At 43.4% G+C, this 17,501-nt stretch overlaps 2 protein-coding genes across 2 annotated transcripts in view; one reads left to right on the top strand and one right to left on the bottom strand.

Moving 5' to 3' along the window:
• Positions 1-17,501, bottom strand: part of LOC117255831 (zinc finger protein Aiolos-like) — a 37,996-nt gene that overhangs the window by 13,567 nt on the left and 6,928 nt on the right. The gene's annotated exons all lie outside the window — the stretch shown is intronic.
• On the top strand, positions 876-17,452 carry LOC117255833 (insulin-like growth factor-binding protein 4). The gene is made up of 4 exons (XM_033625042.2): positions 876-1,790; positions 11,399-11,562; positions 12,968-13,093; positions 16,596-17,452. The coding sequence occupies exons 1-4, from the start codon at positions 1,433-1,435 to the stop codon at positions 16,731-16,733; spliced, it is 786 nt and encodes a 261-aa protein (XP_033480933.1). The 5' UTR covers positions 876-1,432; the 3' UTR covers positions 16,734-17,452.

Here is a 17,501-nt window from a genome sequence, read left to right as displayed (position 1 = left end):
CATGATTCAAAACCTTTAAGGCTGAGTGCAGGGCATATCTGCACACACGGGCAAACAAGAACAAAGTAACAAGCTGATTTACAGACTCTTTCACGATCAGAAACACACACATGTATAATAAACTGTCCCGCTTTGCAGCGTTGTTAAAACTTATCCTGCGATCCCACTGGTGGGAGGCTTTTTTAGGACCGGTGGGGGCAGGGCGGCAGAGATGAGGGGGGGGGGTTAGACTGTCCATTTGCCTTTTATAGCTGCCCACTCCAGTTAGTAGCAAGAGAGAGAAAGAGCGATCTGGGGGCAAACATAATGAGGGGGGGGCAGCAGCACAGACTGGACTGACCCCTGTACGCACACGTACGCAAACACACACTGAGACCTTGGTGACGGAGCAGGCATGACGTTGTTTTGTTGTTTGAACAATGTTTCATCCTGGAGGCATAAACGTGTGTGCGGGGCATTTGGGGTTGATTAAAGTGGGACAGCACTGATGTGTTCTCTGTTACTTAGTGCTTTTACGGACCCAAATGTTTCATCAGTGCAAATCAATAGAACGAGTGATTGTCACATGCAATAAGCATGACTGAAAAGAATAATAACAAGAGGGTGGGAGAGAAAATGTGTAATCTGTGTGTGAACAAGTGAGAGGGCGATTCAGTGTTTTTTGTTTTTTTCTGCATGCACTCAGGATTGAGAAAGGACAAGTGAGGGAGACAGTATATAAGCTTGTGTGTCTGAGTAGGAGAGAGCTAGAGAGTAAGACAGAGGGAGAGAGCTTTAGCCTGGCTTTTCTCTGCTGTGCCTTTCAGCTCCTCTCTCACTGTAGAAAGAGGCGTGTCCATGGACCAGTATAAAGTCCAAGGAGAGCCACTCGTGTTGAGCCATTCTCAGGAGCGAGTCCTTTACACTGCACACCAGCAAGAGGAGGAAATTGCAGCTGTTACTTAAAACGCTGCCTTCTGATGACCTGCTTTGCGTTTGGACACTTGTAGACCAGATTTTTTGGGGTTTCATGAGACGGCGGGCGAGCCTCTGGACTCAAACTCGAAGAGAGAGCAAGACTCACCTGAACACAGTGGTGGATATCCTTCCTGCAACTGTTCATTCCAACACAACAAAAAGTAGTTCTTATCACCACTACATTCGCCAGCCGAGCAGATCACGAGCAGGCTCCAATTTCTGCGCTGTGAAACTGAATCAGAGGAACTGAGAGGCAATACAGCAGAGGCATTGTATCCCTGCAATTGAAACACTAACCAGCTGACAATATCAAAGACCATCCTGGACAAAGCGCTCCTCTCAGACCTCCCTTGTTAGCTCTAAAATCTGATGTTGAAGTAGAAAGTCATCAAAAGCTGCACAACACTCAGAGGAGAGGGAAGCAAAGGGGAGCGTACACGAGGGCAAGGGATTGCGTGCAGGTGCCGGGGCTGCCATGGTGCGTGGAGGTGGCGTGGCAGTAGCTCCGTCCTGCTGGAGCCTTTGGGCATTTGGCGCCCTGTCGCTGGTGGCACTGTGCTTGTCGGACCAGGCCATCCGCTGCCCGGTGTGCTCTGAGGAGAGGTTGGCCAGCTGCCGTCTGCCGGAGGGCTGCGAGGAGACAGTGAGGGAGCCAGGCTGCGGCTGCTGCCCCACCTGTGCCCTGGCAAAAGGGGCTCACTGTGGCGTCTACTCGCCCCGCTGTGGCACGGGCCTCCGCTGCTACCCGCCGCGTGGCGTGGAGAGGCCACTGCACTCGCTGATGCACGGCCAGGGGGTGTGCACTGATGAGAGAGAGGTGGAGGAGAACTCAGGTGAGAGCGAAGGGGTCAGAGTCTGTGTGTGAACTAATGGCAAATACACTTCTTTACACTGGGCACTTCTTCTTCCTTTCAGTAACTGTCAGCTACAATTAGGCTCACAGCGCCAAAGCCTTTACAACACATTTGATATCTGCAAATGTCTTTGTCAAGATGCTCTCATAGTAGAACACGTAAAGCTGACCCGGTCTGTCCAAACCTGGACTGGCGTCTCTGCGTCCCCCTCGCTCTGTGGACCCACGGCCGAGCAGACCAGAATATTTTCTGTCTCCGCTCGCTGGGCCTTACCTGAGCCGGGCAGGGTCAGAGTTGGGGGGTGTGACAATGTGCTGCTTGTTTACCCTAATCTCGGCTAAGCCCTGAACCAGAGCATGCACACACACCAGCTCCTCACGCATGGCCTGATGGGAGAGCGCACACAGTCCCTCTGCTGTCTTGCGGCGGCTCGCTGTGAAAGGGGCCCTGCTGTAAGACGCAGAGCAGGCTTCAGAGAGGAGAGCGCTGTGGTGATAGCTGAGGTGGGCATGTGTGCATGTGAGTGTGTGTGTGAGGGGTTTCTACTGTGTATGTCTGCCGCATGTGTCTGCACTCAGCAAGTTAGCCGCCTGTCTCAGTGCAGGAAACATGCATTTGGTTAATGCAGATGGTGACACTAAAAATTCCCTTTCCCAGCAACTCTTGGGTGTGCAATTACCATGCCTACGTTAAACTGAGATCCTGCAGGTAGTCGAACAGTGCAGGGAGTGAAATAAAGTGCATTGTGGTGGTACTGGGAATGTGAGAGTGTGCGTGTGTGTGTGTGGTGGGGGGGAAGTGAATATGTGTGTGTGTTTGTAATGGGAGGAGGTAATAAAAGCTGCTGTATGAAATGACTGTAATGGAGTGTGGCCAGTCTGGGGCTATTAGAGCTCTCTGCAATCAGTAATTCACTTGGTGCTCTTTCATGGACGCCCCCATTCCTCCTCCTCCTGCTGTTGCTGCAGATATCCAACTCCTCTTCTACTGTCGATCACACTCTTTTGGGACGGCTTCTTATTCTCCTCTTTGTTGCTGCATTCCTTTTGCAAAGAACAAAGTCTGTTTCCACTTTCACACAGTGGGATGTCTAATACTGGATGTCTTATCTGCAGATCCAGTTCCAGTTCACTGCTTTGACGTTAACTTCTTTATACTGATGAAACAGCCTTCCTCTGCTCCCCACAAAGGGAGTGGTGTTGATTTCCATTATGCCATATGAGACAATTGTTATAATGTGTCGCAGACAAGGTGGTTCTTTCATTTGTTCCAGATTATCAGCTAACTGGCCTGGCATTGCTTCCACTGAGCCTAGGCTCCCAGACAGTTACTGGTAATGGTAGTAGACTATCTGCTAGCGCCAGAACACCAAAGATTTGGATGAACTTAACCAATATAAAACTCCCAGGACTCTCATCTTCGCTGCAGCATCTGTTTCCCCTGGCCCTGGGTGCAACCCCCCACCCCCCCAACAACAAGCCTTCGAGCGCATCGCCCACCGCGTCCAGCTCCTTCATGAGGATGAGCTCATCGGCACTCTTGCTGCCAGAGCTGAAATGAGAGCCTTCTGCTCTCTGTGCAGGGCCAGCATAGGTTAGGCCGGCACATAGCATGACTAAATGGAATCAGAAAGAAGAGGAAAGCTGTTCAGAGCATGATAAAAACGGAGGGCTGTCTCAGCTTGGCCCGGCTCCGGCCGTCCACACCAGTTTATGTTGCAGAATGTACTCCCTGAACATTATTCCTGCTCTTTGATGCTGTGTGTGTCCGATCTACTGGCCCGGAACTGGGTTATAGTGCACTGGGGAGTCTCAGGTCCTTTCTCTGGGGCGGGGCGGCAGTAGATGGAAGATTTTTTGGAAAGTTCCTAAGTTTTGCTTTTGGTGTTCTGTAATCTGAGTGCGGAGTTCTGTTTGCCTCCACACTCCTTCTCACCCCTGGAGTCTGTCATAACAAAGCGGGGAAGCTCTGCCCAATAAATCTCACTGTAAATCAATTCTTCTGGGCAGCAGCTCAGATCCGCCGTATAAGAATGTTCAATGTAAACTATGGCAGCAGAGAGACAATCAGAGAGGCATGAGGGAGAGGCGAAGAGCAACTCCAGTCACAAGCAGGAGATTTCCTTTGTGGCGCATTCACCGTACTTATGCATTATTAAACAAGGGGGTGCATCTCCTGAATACATGTCTGACACTGCCCCACTCCTAGCAACAGTGAACATGCTAGATAAAAATAGAAGAGGGTTTTTAAAAACCAAGAGAATTCATAATGAAAAGGACCCAGGGAGAGAGGCAGATCTCGACAGCCCGTTGAAGGGAATTTAGGGTGTTGAGGCTAATGGTTACAGCATTTAGATACTGCAACATAACACTTTTATCACAAAGATTTACGCTGCCTCATGATTGTAACTTTAATCTACGCACTGCCAATGACAGAAGAAGCTAAGTAAAGATAATTCAGGAAATCAGGCTGGCAAGAGTAATGAGCTATCAGACAATTTTCTTTGGTCCAAAACTGAGTATTTCTCTCAAAAAATGTATCAACCTTAAGGCTATTCTTGAACCAAATTTCCATAGCAACAACAAGCACTACCCTGCATCTTATGTCAAGGTCTAAGACAGCTTTAGTGCATCCTAATATCCCATTCTTAGAAACCCTCTCTATCTTAATACTTAGAATAAATCATCATGCGTGTGTTGGCATATGCTCCCGCATTCCTGCCGAGCCTGCCCCGGAGTCGTATTCAAATGCTTCCCTCGGACAGTGAAACAGATATTATTTACAAACTGATACAGATGTCAGATATAAAAAGTCTCACACCAACAGGCACCAAAGGAGTTGCATGAATGAAGCTGTCGATGGAGCCCGGCTCTGTCCAACTACGCCCAATTTACTGTGACGCACGCAGGTCTTTATGAAAGCAGCATGCTAACCTAGATTTTCCTTTCTCCCACGAGCGAGGACTCCTCAGCACGTTTTGGGAGCTGCGAGGAGACGTGGATGTATTTTTGGGGGTGCTACACAAGGATTTTCCCAAAGCCTCTTTAAGCAGATGTCCCTTAATGTTGTGTATTTGCTTTCTTTGGGTTGTGCAGCACATTTGTACAGCTGGGGCTCTCGTGCAGGAGTAAATGTGATTAGCCCCCTTCCAGTGTTGGAGCTGAGAGACACATAAACAATCCAACATTGTGCTGGCCATGAAAAGGGCCTCGTCTGAGGAGGACAGGGAATCCTCAAGAGCTGAGATTTGATCCTATTAATTCAGCAATGAAAACACCGCAGCAATCTGCAAGTCAAATCTGGATAAATTGTTGTTTTTAATAATAAATGTACTCTCTGAGCTCTGGTTATTCATGCCTTTTATAAAGATTAAATATTGTATTAGCTACTAATATCCAAGATAGTGCAGCTCCTCACTGGCCCGTAGAAATACCGTAGCATATATTTCATCTCCTTGCACTGATTCTGTAAATATATTAAAAAAAGAATCCACTCAAAATTAAGGTAATGATGTAACTCAAAATAGTTTGACCTAATTCACTTCAGCTGCAAGTTTCTCTCTATTCATAGATCTATTCATAGCATGCAGTTGTAGTAGTTTGAGCATATCAACAGGTGATATATAGCTGAGATCGTCCCACTCACAGATCTGCGAGCAAATAAATCTACAAAACAAGCGGTGATGGAGTCTGGCTGACGGAGTTCTGTCCCCGAGGTTAAAGATGATATATAACAGCTCAGTTCAGGTTATACTGTGGGATAAGTGGCAGAAATTCTGATGTCTTTCAACATTTGTTCTATCTAGATGAAAAACAGGATCGCTTCCTTAAAACAGATGAAACTATGAATCTCAGGAGAGGCGGTGAATGTGGGAAAAACCTCATGCTGCACTAAAGTTCCCAAAACACATTTTATCTTCATCATGCAGTACAATGTTTTGATCCAAAAGATTTTTGTCAGGATAAAGAATAATGTTTATTCTGATGGAGATCCATCTGGAAGAGTCTCTGTTATATCCTTTATTCATATTCTTTCTCTCTGATCCACACCTGCGTGTGTGTGTGTGTGTGTGTGTGTGTGTGTGTGTGTGTGTGTTATATATCTGGCTTATTGCGGACAATAACAGTTTCAAGCCTTAGACTGAAATACTGCACACTTCTTCAAAGTTAAGGCAAACAAATTGTTTTCTTAAATGAAAATGAATAAACTGTGAGACAGCTGCCTTGGCTAAGAGTGATGGTAGTTTTATTTTTGGCTTTGGTTTCTGTGAACTCTACAGCGCCAATAATAAGCTGAATATTCTCCTCAATAGAATCAATAATATCACTGAAATGAAAAAAGGATTTGTGCAGTTTGGGACTGAGAGTAGGCACGTGGATGTTTAATCATTTTCATATTTGCACTCCCTAATTATTTTCTGGGTAAATCATGACTAAATCAAACAGGACATTAAACTGCTGCTACTCTGCTCCCTTTGGAATCAAACTCACAAACACGTCGTATTTCTTGATGTCTGTTTTGACTTCAGTTGGATGGGACGTGGCCAAAGCAGCATCAGGCAGAGCAGCAGCAGGTTTCCTTTTCACAAAGGCAACCTTTGTGATTCAGCATTGATTTAACTTTCTATCTTTCCTTTGACAAATGACACTACAAAGAGTCCTAAAATTTCCATTGGCCTTCTCACAGCACATGCTGGTAGTGTTCTTACGATTGCACTCAACACAAACTCTGATGATTAACTGATTCAAAGAAATCTTCTGCCTGGAAATGAGGATCCAGTGTTGACTGAAGAGAACAGTTTCTTGGTAGTAAGCCTAGTTGACTTTTGAGCTCGCTGCCAAACTGTTAAAAAAACAAGTGCATTTTGGAGGAGTACTCTCTCCACAGAGTACTCATTTTTCAAGAGATTAGTTGCTGTCAATACAGTATAATATATCCTATCTAGCGTCATGGAGAACCACAACACTACACACAGTGTTTTTCTGTGTCTTGTAAAATTGTGAATTTGAAATTCACATTTTAAGCCACTTGAAGCGAGTTTAATGGACTGACAGTAAGTAAATCAGGCTAATCCCATTGTTTGTAAAACATAAATGAATAACATGGCAGGACAGGAATGACCTGAAGGGAAATGATGCCTGCACACTGAGCAGTGGCTCTTCACTGCACTGAACAATGAGGATGAATTAAATGCAGAACAACACAAATAACATATATATATATGAAATAAATAAAATTTACTGTAAATAGCTGCCGTACCATTGCTCTGCTGTCATTTCTCTCTCCTTTGTATTTTGTATTTCTGATCTTTGGAGTAATTTAACAAAAAGCTTAGAAGCAGCGCTTTACTGCCCCTTGTGGTTAAAAGTTTTCAGTGTGTTTGGTCGCAAATATATTATGGTACACCTGTAACTACATAAGCTGCACCTGTAACCACACCCAACAATGATGCCACTGAGTGCGAGGACTGCACGATATGGAATAAGTAAATAAATAAAATTGCGGTTCTTCTAACAGATAAAACGATTGCGACATGAGTCCCGACTTTAGTGGGAAAGTTAATTTTTGCATTTAACTTCAACTGAAAAAAATATGAAAATAATGATGAAGTGATTTTTGGAATATGATTTGTAGGCCGGAGCATCTCTGTGGCACCACATTGCTTCATTTATGGTTGTGTAATGTGGGACATTTTACCTGTAGCAAAATTGCAGCTCCCTCAATTTGGATTTTGCAATTGGCCTAGGTGCAAATTTTGATAATATCTAGATTTGTGCAGCCCTACTGTGGATTGACACACCCGAAAGTACATACACTGCTGCAAAATAATACGTTTTAACCACTAGAAGCCAGCTATCCTTTACATTACATTTTTAAAGAACTTTAACCAAAATATTTACTGGGTTGTAGGGAAGGTAATATATCAATATTATATGGATATCATGATATGTCGACTAATCGTGGCAGCCCTAGTAAATACTGTGTGAAAGCACCATTAGTCAATCCTACAATAACGCCCCAATACAGATGTTGAAGTATTTGCAGAGTTTTCTCAGTATCACTCAGCCCCACTGAGTAGGGACATTTTACAGCTGAAAAATCTGCACTCTGACACGTCCTCAAATTTCTTGGTACTTATCAGCCATATCATACACCAATACAGATATGAGCTAATATTTGCTGGCATCAGCCGGCTTTCTGCCCTGTAAGGAAGTTACTCAGCAGCTCCTCTCAGTGCTTCCTAACTTGAATGTAAGGGCTTACTTATCTACCTCGCTTCATGACTGCTGCAGCTATCCTCAGTGATGAATCTGTATTGAACAGAACACAAATACAGTTGTTCCTTTTGAAAGGGTGCATCTAAGGTTTTTGTACAAATGCCTCACATAGTGGACTCTCTTTTGGCTTAGATCCAAGATCTAAGCTCGTGGAAGAATAAACTATAGGAAAGTACTCTGCCAATCTCGCTGAGTGTAACTAAATATTTATTCAAGGAGGATATTTGTCTTTGGGGTTTACAAGTTCAGCCTCAAAGCCACAAACAGTGGAATTTGAAATCTGACGAGCCCTTCACTTCCTAAAGTCACTGTTCTGCAAAGAGAGGACAAATATTTAAACAGAAGACATAGTACGGACCTCTCATAACATACATTAGATGATGTAACTGCAATGAACTTGTGAATGTGTGTTTGTTTAAAGGATTGTTCCTGCCAGACTGCTCTTTTTATCCCGTTATGAATGATGCTCACACGTCGGCTGGACAGTGCGACGAATACATTTGCAAGTGCGGCAGCTGATATGAGACAACAAATACTTGATTGAGCAAGCAATGCTGTTTGTTGTGTAATAGATTTGGAATTTGTCAGCTACGTGCTAACATAATGGAGCTTTGTGTTCACCGTACTGTATCGATCAGTGCTGTATCACTGTGATTAACAGCACTGGCTAATGACCTCATACTAGGCTATTCAAATAAGAAAAAGATTTTATGAATGAATCTGATCATGTATTTAATCTGCTAATTATCAGACAAGTAGTGGTCTTTATTTCTATAACAGGTCTTGGCTTAATTTGGGCTTATTACAATGTATAAAAAGACAGGTGAAGGCCGCTCCTGATTCTGAGTATAACTACAGTATGTTTACTCAAGATCTTTCTTTATCTTTGCTGTGCACCTGTGACTGGCAATGCACTGCAGAGTATCAGCTCTAGGGCTGATAATGCACTGCAGGAATTATATTTCCAAAGCCAAGAGCTGCTGATCCAAATCAAATGAAACCACACAGAGAAGTGGCAACTTCCTCCATAGAAAACAGCAGTGGTAGCAAACAGGACATGCCACCCCTGACCCACTTCTAAATCACTTTGGCTCGCCCTGTGAAAAAAAAAAGCGTGGAATCGGAAAAGTGTGAACTAGCGAAAGAAGAGAAAGAACAACTTGGAACAAAGGAAACAGCTGAAACCCTGTAGGCTCTTGTGGAAAAAAGTGCTGATGAGCGGGCCTTAACAGCAACAAGACTAAAAATACAAACAGCCAAGAGACACTTCCCCCCCAGACGGGCCGAGCCAAGCAACATGACTGTCTATGAAGTTTAGAGAAACATGGCCGGCTTCAAACTCCTGTCAATGAGCTGCAAAAAAAAATCTAGTCATCACTGGAAAATGGCTCAAGATCAGTATCCTCAATGCAGCAGTGCCAGGACTTGCTCAAGAACAAGTCCTGCAAAGAAAAGCTTTTACTGGTTTGGATTGTGTGTATGTATGCTTTCATGCATTGTAGAATAGACCTGAGAAAAGGCTGCACATTGCACAAGATCAAGGGGTTACTGAGCCACCTTCATTGTCTCCTTGCCAACAGCAATTAACTGAATGCCTGGCAGTGACCTTAGATATTAACCAGAGCTCAGATCTGGTTCAATGATCAGAGCGAGAACAGCTTCAAAACGGTAAAACCGCAGTTTGAAGTACTTTGATTCCAGTGCCAATCTGTAAAATGCCATGGGTTATGAGCAGAAAGCAAAAGACTCTGCCAAGTCTTGCAAGCCACAGGTGAAAAAGCAGCATGCATATACACACAGAAAGTCACACACAACCCTTACCCTTATCTTGTGCCCCCCAGCCACCAACCAGTGCGCGCGCGCACACACACACACACACACACACACACACACACACACACACACACACACACACACACAAGCACACAGTTGTGCCCACTTGTGACAGTGCAAATACCTTCTAACAACCTCCATCTGGCCCAGAGAGAGGTTGTTGTGGAGGGGTGGAGAATGAACAGGGAGGGGGGCATTTCCTGAGGAAGCAGCTGGCTGCCTGCAGGGCCACAGAACTGCAGAATTATAGGGATGCAAAGGTGAATGTGGCACAGACCACAATGTACAGAGGGTGGCAGAACAGGGGTGGTATCATTTAAAAAGCCTCAGAGCTCGTGGCATGGCCGTGGTGCAGCAGTTGAAAAGCACCAGGGCGAGAGCTGAGGTACACATTACCCCCCAGAGCGGGAACACGGCTCTGTGTCCTTGAGGTTAACCTGGCCTCATTTTTAGCCTACATCTCACCATGTTCAGCTGTATGGGATGTTATGCAGAAGGACAAGGAGGAAAGGCAGTACAGCTCCTGCTCTATATCTGACACCAGATAGTCATTAAAATAATGGACGTTACTCTAAACTATGCTCATATCGTGAAAACGTGGTATTATGATGCACTAACGATCATGTCTTACATACAAATGTTTTTCACAAACTGTTATTCAAATACTTCTGACATTGCAATGTCCACCTTGTTGTCAAATTTAAACGGTCAGTTCACCCGAAAAATACATATATTTCCTCTTACCTGTAGTGCTGTTTATCAATCTAGATTGTTTTGGTGTGAGTTGCAGAGTGTTGGAGATATCAGCTGTAGAGATGTCTGCCTTCTCTGTGATATTATGGAAATAGATGGCACTCAGCTTGTGGTACATTTGGAAAAACTCAACAGCATTGTCTCTTTCTAGGAATCATGAGCTCAAGATAATCCACAGTTTTATGTAGGGACTATTTTCTTTCTACTGAACTACACCTGCCAACCGTATCACTGCACAGAAGAAAGCGTGCATCTACTCATGGACAAAAGCGCAAGATATCAACATTAACAGTATCATCCCTGACCTGTCACATTAGCTAGCTCAGTGGTTGTAGGTTACCTAAGAGTAGATGCACGCTTCCTTCTGGGTTGGCGATATAGCTGGCGGGTGTAGTTTGGTAGACAGAAAATAGTTCCGACATGAAACTGCTCACAACAAGGTCTGTGGATTCTCTTGAGTAACCAGGTCATGATTTCTGGAAAGAGACATTGCTGTTCAGTTTTTCAAATGTATTTTATTGGCGCTTTGAGCACCACAAGCCGAATGCCATTAAGTTCAATTATATTGGAGAGAAGGCAGACATCTCTACAGCTGATATCTCCAACACTCTGCAACTCACTCCAAAACAATCTTGACTGATAAACAGCACAGGTAAGAGTTTTTTTTTGTTTTTGGAGTGAACAGTCCCTTTAAGAAACTGTCTCTTATTCTTTGTTCCTTAGCAATGGAGAGGCAGGATGAGATCATCCCTGAGCACCCAAACAACAGCAATATCCGGTGCAGTCCACAGGACAAGCGCTGCATACAGAAGACCCTGGCCCGACACCCTCCAAAATCCACAAATCAGAGGAGCAACACTGCCAGGGAGGAGACCAAGGCGGCGCTGGTGAGAGAAACAATCCTCTGACATCTTATCAGTTTCACAGAGAACTCTGCAGCACATGCCTCAAAACCCCAGCAGGTGTTTCACATTAAGGCTTTATAGTTCCAAAGCCACAAGCGTAACAGTGAGGTTATAAATGTACAAATTAGTTATTTACAGACCGTAACCTTTAATTGCGGTCTTGCGAAATAAAGTACAGGTGTACACTGACATTAACGTGCAATTTGCTTTTTTAACATTGGCAAGAGCAGGATAATAACATCCCCATTAATCAGTAACAGGTTGGTTTTGACCACATTTTAGTACATTCATTTAACACAGGAATGTGTGACATGAATGCACAGCAATGCCACAGCCTCCCACCTATAGATTTTTTTATGCTTTTAAAGACTTTCTGGGAATGCAGTTGGACTGGCTGTGCAGACTGATTAAAAAATCTGCCAGAATGATGCATTCACATGCAGTCATTAGTTGACTTGTGGTTTCAATGCAACCAACCCTTAGCACTATTTGCAATTACATCTGCATGCACAAACAATAAAAGCAACCCAACTGCCAGGAAAAGAAAACAAACCCCGGATTTGTTACATTTGCATGTTATTATGTAGCAGATATGTTGAAACTTTCTGTTTCAACAATGCAGTGGTTAATGTGTGGTTAGGTGTAGGCACAGAAACCACTTGGTCATGGCCAGGAATACATCATGTTTGGGCTAAAAGACGCGGTTTTGGTGGTACAATCCACGCTGGAAACACAGCAATCTCTTGATAAAAAACAACCGCTTTTGGTGGCACTATCCTCACTGGCAGTTCACTGCAAAATGCCCACGTTTGGTGCATGAAAACATACACGCAACACAGCGATGACTTGCTAAAACAATGCAAGTTTTGTTGTTTGTTGGTCTCGAGCAGTGGTCTGCAGCTTGGTTAACATCTCGCCTAGGTGACACACTATCCACCATCCCTGTCAGCTCATATACTATGTCACTTTATAAACACTGATGTGACACATGTAAAACAGTGCAAATGTAACACATTTGTGGTTTGCAGAAAAGTACAATGACAACATTTCCTTCTAGCAACTGGGCGGATGTTAGGGTGTTGACATTTCTTTGTGTCAAATTAAAACCTGTGTGATGTTCACTTTAGCTGTCACCCCACACCAACACTTTGACTTCAATAAATAAATTCCAATGGCAAAAGTTCTGATTCCCGAAACACTGACGGTGAGAAAATAAAGTTGGGAATCCAAAAACAATACCTATTCGCCTGGTGGCGAATCTTAGATTTTACTTAAACTTTCTCTCTCTTTTGAAAAGCTACGTCGAGATGGACATGTCTATATACATCTATGTCTGCAGCTCTGCTGATGTGTATAAACACCAAGTCAAAAACGATTTCTCCTACAGGCTCCATGTCGTGCTGAGCTACAGAGAGCGTTGGACAGATTAGCATCAAATACACGTACACACGATGATCTCTTCACGATTCCCATACCCAACTGTGACAAGAACGGAGATTTCCACGCCAAACAGGTCTGTGATGTCAAGCACACACTCGTTATGAGCTTCATTGATTTACTGAGCTGTTTGGCCATGTGTACTGGTGAACTGTGAATCTGTATTATCATGCCAATAGAAATAAAAATGCCTATCTTTAAACTGTTTCCTTCAAACTACATCAGCAATCTGTGGGCCAAAACACAAAACATGCCTGCAGCCGATGAAATGCGGTCTTACTAGTTCAAGATCAACACAAAAGTGTCTCCAAGCAGACTGTCATGGCAATGCCAAGACTTTATTTTTCTAGGCTCACATGAAAACTGATTTCTCTTTCAGGAATCAAGGGTCGAACCGCGTGTGTAACGTGGTTTCCCCTAAACCAATAACCACTTTATTGCTGTGATGGATGCAATTAGCTTTTGGATGCAGTTGCTTTTTGTTACTCTGCCTTTGCAAGATTGGGCAACTATGCAGATAAGACTAAGAGAATCAGAGAACATAAATACACAGATAAGACTGCTCTGACTCGTACTTGCAATCAAAGCCGCAGCAGACGCAGAGTCAGTGATAAAAGGAAAAGCTCTGCTAAGGCACCAGTCATCAAAAGTCTGAGTTATGTTGATTGTGTAACATAGTTAAAGTATCTCTGCCTGCTCACATTCACAGGCATCTGTTTACTGTTTAACTAAAACTGCAACGTGATAAAACCCTATTGGGCAGTAAAGCACATGTCGTAAGGGACAACTGGCAATCATTTTATGGCAGGGTTGCTCTGAGATTGTTAACTGGTCTTGGAGGCTTTGTGAGACTCTAAATCAATACAGAAACATACAAAATCACCCAATAAGTTTTGTATTACAGGAATTGTTAATAGTTCACAGAATCTAATGGGCTGTAACTCAAATCCATTTATTTACTGGAAATTCCTCTCACGGTTTGTTAGAGGCGACTTTAACTGCCAGCTGGATGTAGCTTGCCTTAATACATGATTCTGTTTTGGGGTATATATTATACAGTATATATTTTTTACAATTCACCAGCTTTGTTTGACCATTTATGAAGAACAAAGCCAAGTGCTGCAAAACAATGAAAACATCTTTCAAAGCTTAAAAGTCAGGTCTGACATCATCTTGGAGGGTTATGGCCCTGCTGACGGAGCACTGACAGCTCTTTCAAGACAAAAAACTAGTCTGTAATCTAGTGCTTAGTTTCATATAAACCTGCGTTCATTGATTCTTCAGGGCAACGCAACAAGCTGTAAACACAACACAAACACAACGGCAAATTAACACCTCAACCAAGCGAGTTACAAGCAGTTACCTATCCAGCAAGGATGAAGCAACATTAGCCAGGGTTTGACACTGACCATAGCCTGATGGCCCGTGGCCACAAGAAGTCACAGTGTGGCCACCAAATATCACCTGTAGGTGGCACCCCTGTGGCCATTAAGGTCTCTCTTAAGAATGAGACCAGAGGTGTGTCTCAAATCACATACTTCCGTTAGTATACTTCTGTGTAGTATATACAGTACTGTGCACACTATGTACTCATTGGCGTAGTGCACAAATTTCAACAGGGTAGTGTTGTCTCAAACCAAACACAGCTGTTGTGCACTCAGCGGAAATGACGACCGCAAATTAGCTAGTTAGCAAACTAGCATTAGCATTCGCTTTATCGTTCGCGGTAACAAATCATTACAGACTGCTAAATTAACCCAATAAACAACAGTATAGTGGTGCTTAGTGCAAACACACGTATTTGTACAATGCAGCGACATTCACGGTCGCACAGTCCTCGGCCGCTATTTCCAGTTTGAAAAGTGGCCCCTCCCCTTCCGCTATGTAGCCAAATGGCGAGTGTCCATAGTTCCACACTCAACTTCTTGACCATTTTGAGTGCACCATCCGGGTACTCATAGTGCACTGCATTTTTCCATACTTCTCGGTGTGAACTTACTTTTGCACTCAAAATAGTAAGTGTAAGTACAGAAGTACGTTAATTGAGACACTAAATAAAGGCTAAATAAGAAAACAAAAATCCCCATCCTGCAAACCTTTGCCAACGCAACTTCACAGTTACATACTAGGAAAACAGTACTTGTCACCGGCTATCTACCAATATGTCAGGGCAGCTGAAGTGTGGATTTGGGGCGTCGGTAGTGTAGTGGATAGTGCCAGCGCCCCATGTACAGAGGCGATGCCTCGCTGCAGTGGTCGCAGGTTCATCTCCGGCTTGCAACCCTTTGCTGCATGTCAACCCCCACTCTCTCTCTCTCTCACCCCATTTCAATCTGTCCTGTCCATTAAAGGCAAAAAAAAAAAAAGCCCAAAAAGCTAAAGTGTGGATTTACCAAGCCTACTCACACTGCTAATGTGATCCTTATGAAAAATAGACAACCAAACACTAAAAGACTGTGAGATAATATGTATAGTAGGTGGTTTTAAGGTGTTTTAAATTGTCTTTCCCATATTGTTTTCATGTAAGTTTACATTCGGGCCACCCAAGATGTACTTTAGCCACCAAATTAAGGGGCTTGGTGGACTGGGGGTCCAATGCTTCACAATATTAGCATCTATCCCTGATCAGCATTTATTGAGAGTTGTGTTTGTATCCACCTGGCAAGTTTAAGTCCAGTATTCACTGTCTTTTAGCTCAGTTTTGATCCCCACCAACTTCTGAGGGAAGTATCTGTCTTTTCAGCTGCTTCATGCTGCACTCTGTTCTCAAATGGTACTGGAATCTGTTGAAAACTGCAGCTGAAAAGAATGTTGAAAGTGGACCGAAGCAGTAAAGTTGCGGGCAGTGAAACAAAATTATCAATTTAAGGAAATGCTACAAAGCTCAGTGAAGTTTAAAGTCGAGAAAGAGGGAAAACTACCTTTTTAACCCCTCTGGATCACATCCTGGACATTTTGTGCACCGGTTTAACAATATATTCCTTCATATTCATAAGTCAAGATCCAGTTATATAATACGAAACAAAATATGATGCATGCTTAAACGCTAATACCAACCAATTTCAACCAATAATATCATGATATCCACCCATCAATCAATCTGTAACTTTCAGCCACAAAGAGCTTGGAAAAAGTTTGTTAGCTAGCAACAGCACATGTCAAAATATCGTGGTTACGAGTCCACTGGCTAGAATTTTTTCACTTTGAGTAAAGTGGTATCTGTGACAGCTCCAGATTATGCACAAGGCATTTTACAGTGGACTGCTTCAGCAATTAACGTTACATGGAGTATACAATGGGCTTTGGCTGGCTGTTTTGACACGGCCACTTTTCAACAATCAAATCAAATTCCTCCCAAAATTATATCCCATCTGCCTATCCTGGTAAACTTGGAAATACATCACTATATTAAAGCTCGAAATGCCATGTCACCTGGACTTTAAGAGGAACTTTTCAAATTACACATAGTAATTTAATCCGCTGTTAATATAAAAAATATCAGCTCTCATTTTTGTAACTGTAGTCAAAGATGCTGTTTTATGTTACTACAATATTTTATGTATCTTTTCTGCCCACAGTGTCATCCTGCACGTGACGGCCAGCGAGGAAAGTGCTGGTGCGTGGATCAGAAGACTGGCCTGAGGCTGCCGGGTCCGCTGGAGCTGCGAGGGGATCTGGACTGCCACCAGTTAATGACTGCTACCCTGAGGGATTGAGGAGTGGAGTGGCAGTAGGGGGTGCAGGACCAGCTGAAGTCTACTGGTGCTTATTAGTAGAACTACATGAGGAAAAGGACTTTGCTCTAAAGCCTCACTTCACCTGAGGCCAATGGTACTTGAGCCTGCGCAACAAAAAAGGAAACCATTGAATTGAGTTCTTTTGCTATTTTGTTTCTGTGTGTGAGAGTATGTGATCTCTGAGTCTTTTGAGCACTTGTTGTGTATTGTTTCTACGATGTGAACTTAAGACCGTTAGTCTTTAGACACATGCGCTTTAAAGTTACAGGTGGCAGAAAAAAACCTTCCAATAACAGTCATAGTTGTGATCTTTGTTAGAGCGAGAAATGTGTCGTTTTCTCAAGTCTAACTTAAGTAGAGTATTCTTGAAAAGTAAGAAAATGCATTGACCCCACCAGATAATCAGACCTGAGATACAACAGGAGTTGTTTATAATATTCTCTCTGGAGCACTAGATCAGTTGGAATCGCTGCATCAGGACAATCCAGACAGATGATCAATTAAAGGATCACGTACTAGTTTTTTCACACAATTTGTGTAATTGGTTGTAAAGTGTGGCTCTTATTTGACTGTCCCATATGTCGTAAACCCCACCCATCTGGTAAGTAGGTTAAAACAAACACGAGTCTAGTTCAGCGACGACACAAGAGTAGCAATAAAAGATGGGATGAGAACAACAAATACATAAAAAAAAGAAATGGGAAACAAAGGAGTGCAACAATCCCCTGCCTTGAGTTACCAAATGAT

Source organism: Epinephelus lanceolatus, chromosome 3 (genome assembly GCF_041903045.1).
Source record: "Epinephelus lanceolatus isolate andai-2023 chromosome 3, ASM4190304v1, whole genome shotgun sequence".
Lineage (NCBI taxonomy): Eukaryota > Metazoa > Chordata > Actinopteri > Perciformes > Serranidae > Epinephelus > Epinephelus lanceolatus.
Note: the sequence above shows the minus strand (reverse complement) of the source record. Positions and strands in the feature narration are given on the sequence as shown.

What these genes read in the sequence shown, in the direction of transcription:
- LOC117255833 (XM_033625042.2), top strand. Translation starts at nt 1,433, where the DNA reads ATGGTGCGTGGAGGTGGCGTGGCAGTAGCTCCGTCCTGCTGGAGCCTT. An exon ending in AGAGGTGGAGGAGAACTCAG is followed by an intron (nt 1,791 to 11,398) that starts GTGAGAGCGAAG and finishes TTTGTTCCTTAG; the next exon opens with CAATGGAGAGGCAGGATGAG. An exon ending in AGGAGACCAAGGCGGCGCTG is followed by an intron (nt 11,563 to 12,967) that starts GTGAGAGAAACA and finishes TTTCTCCTACAG; the next exon opens with GCTCCATGTCGTGCTGAGCT.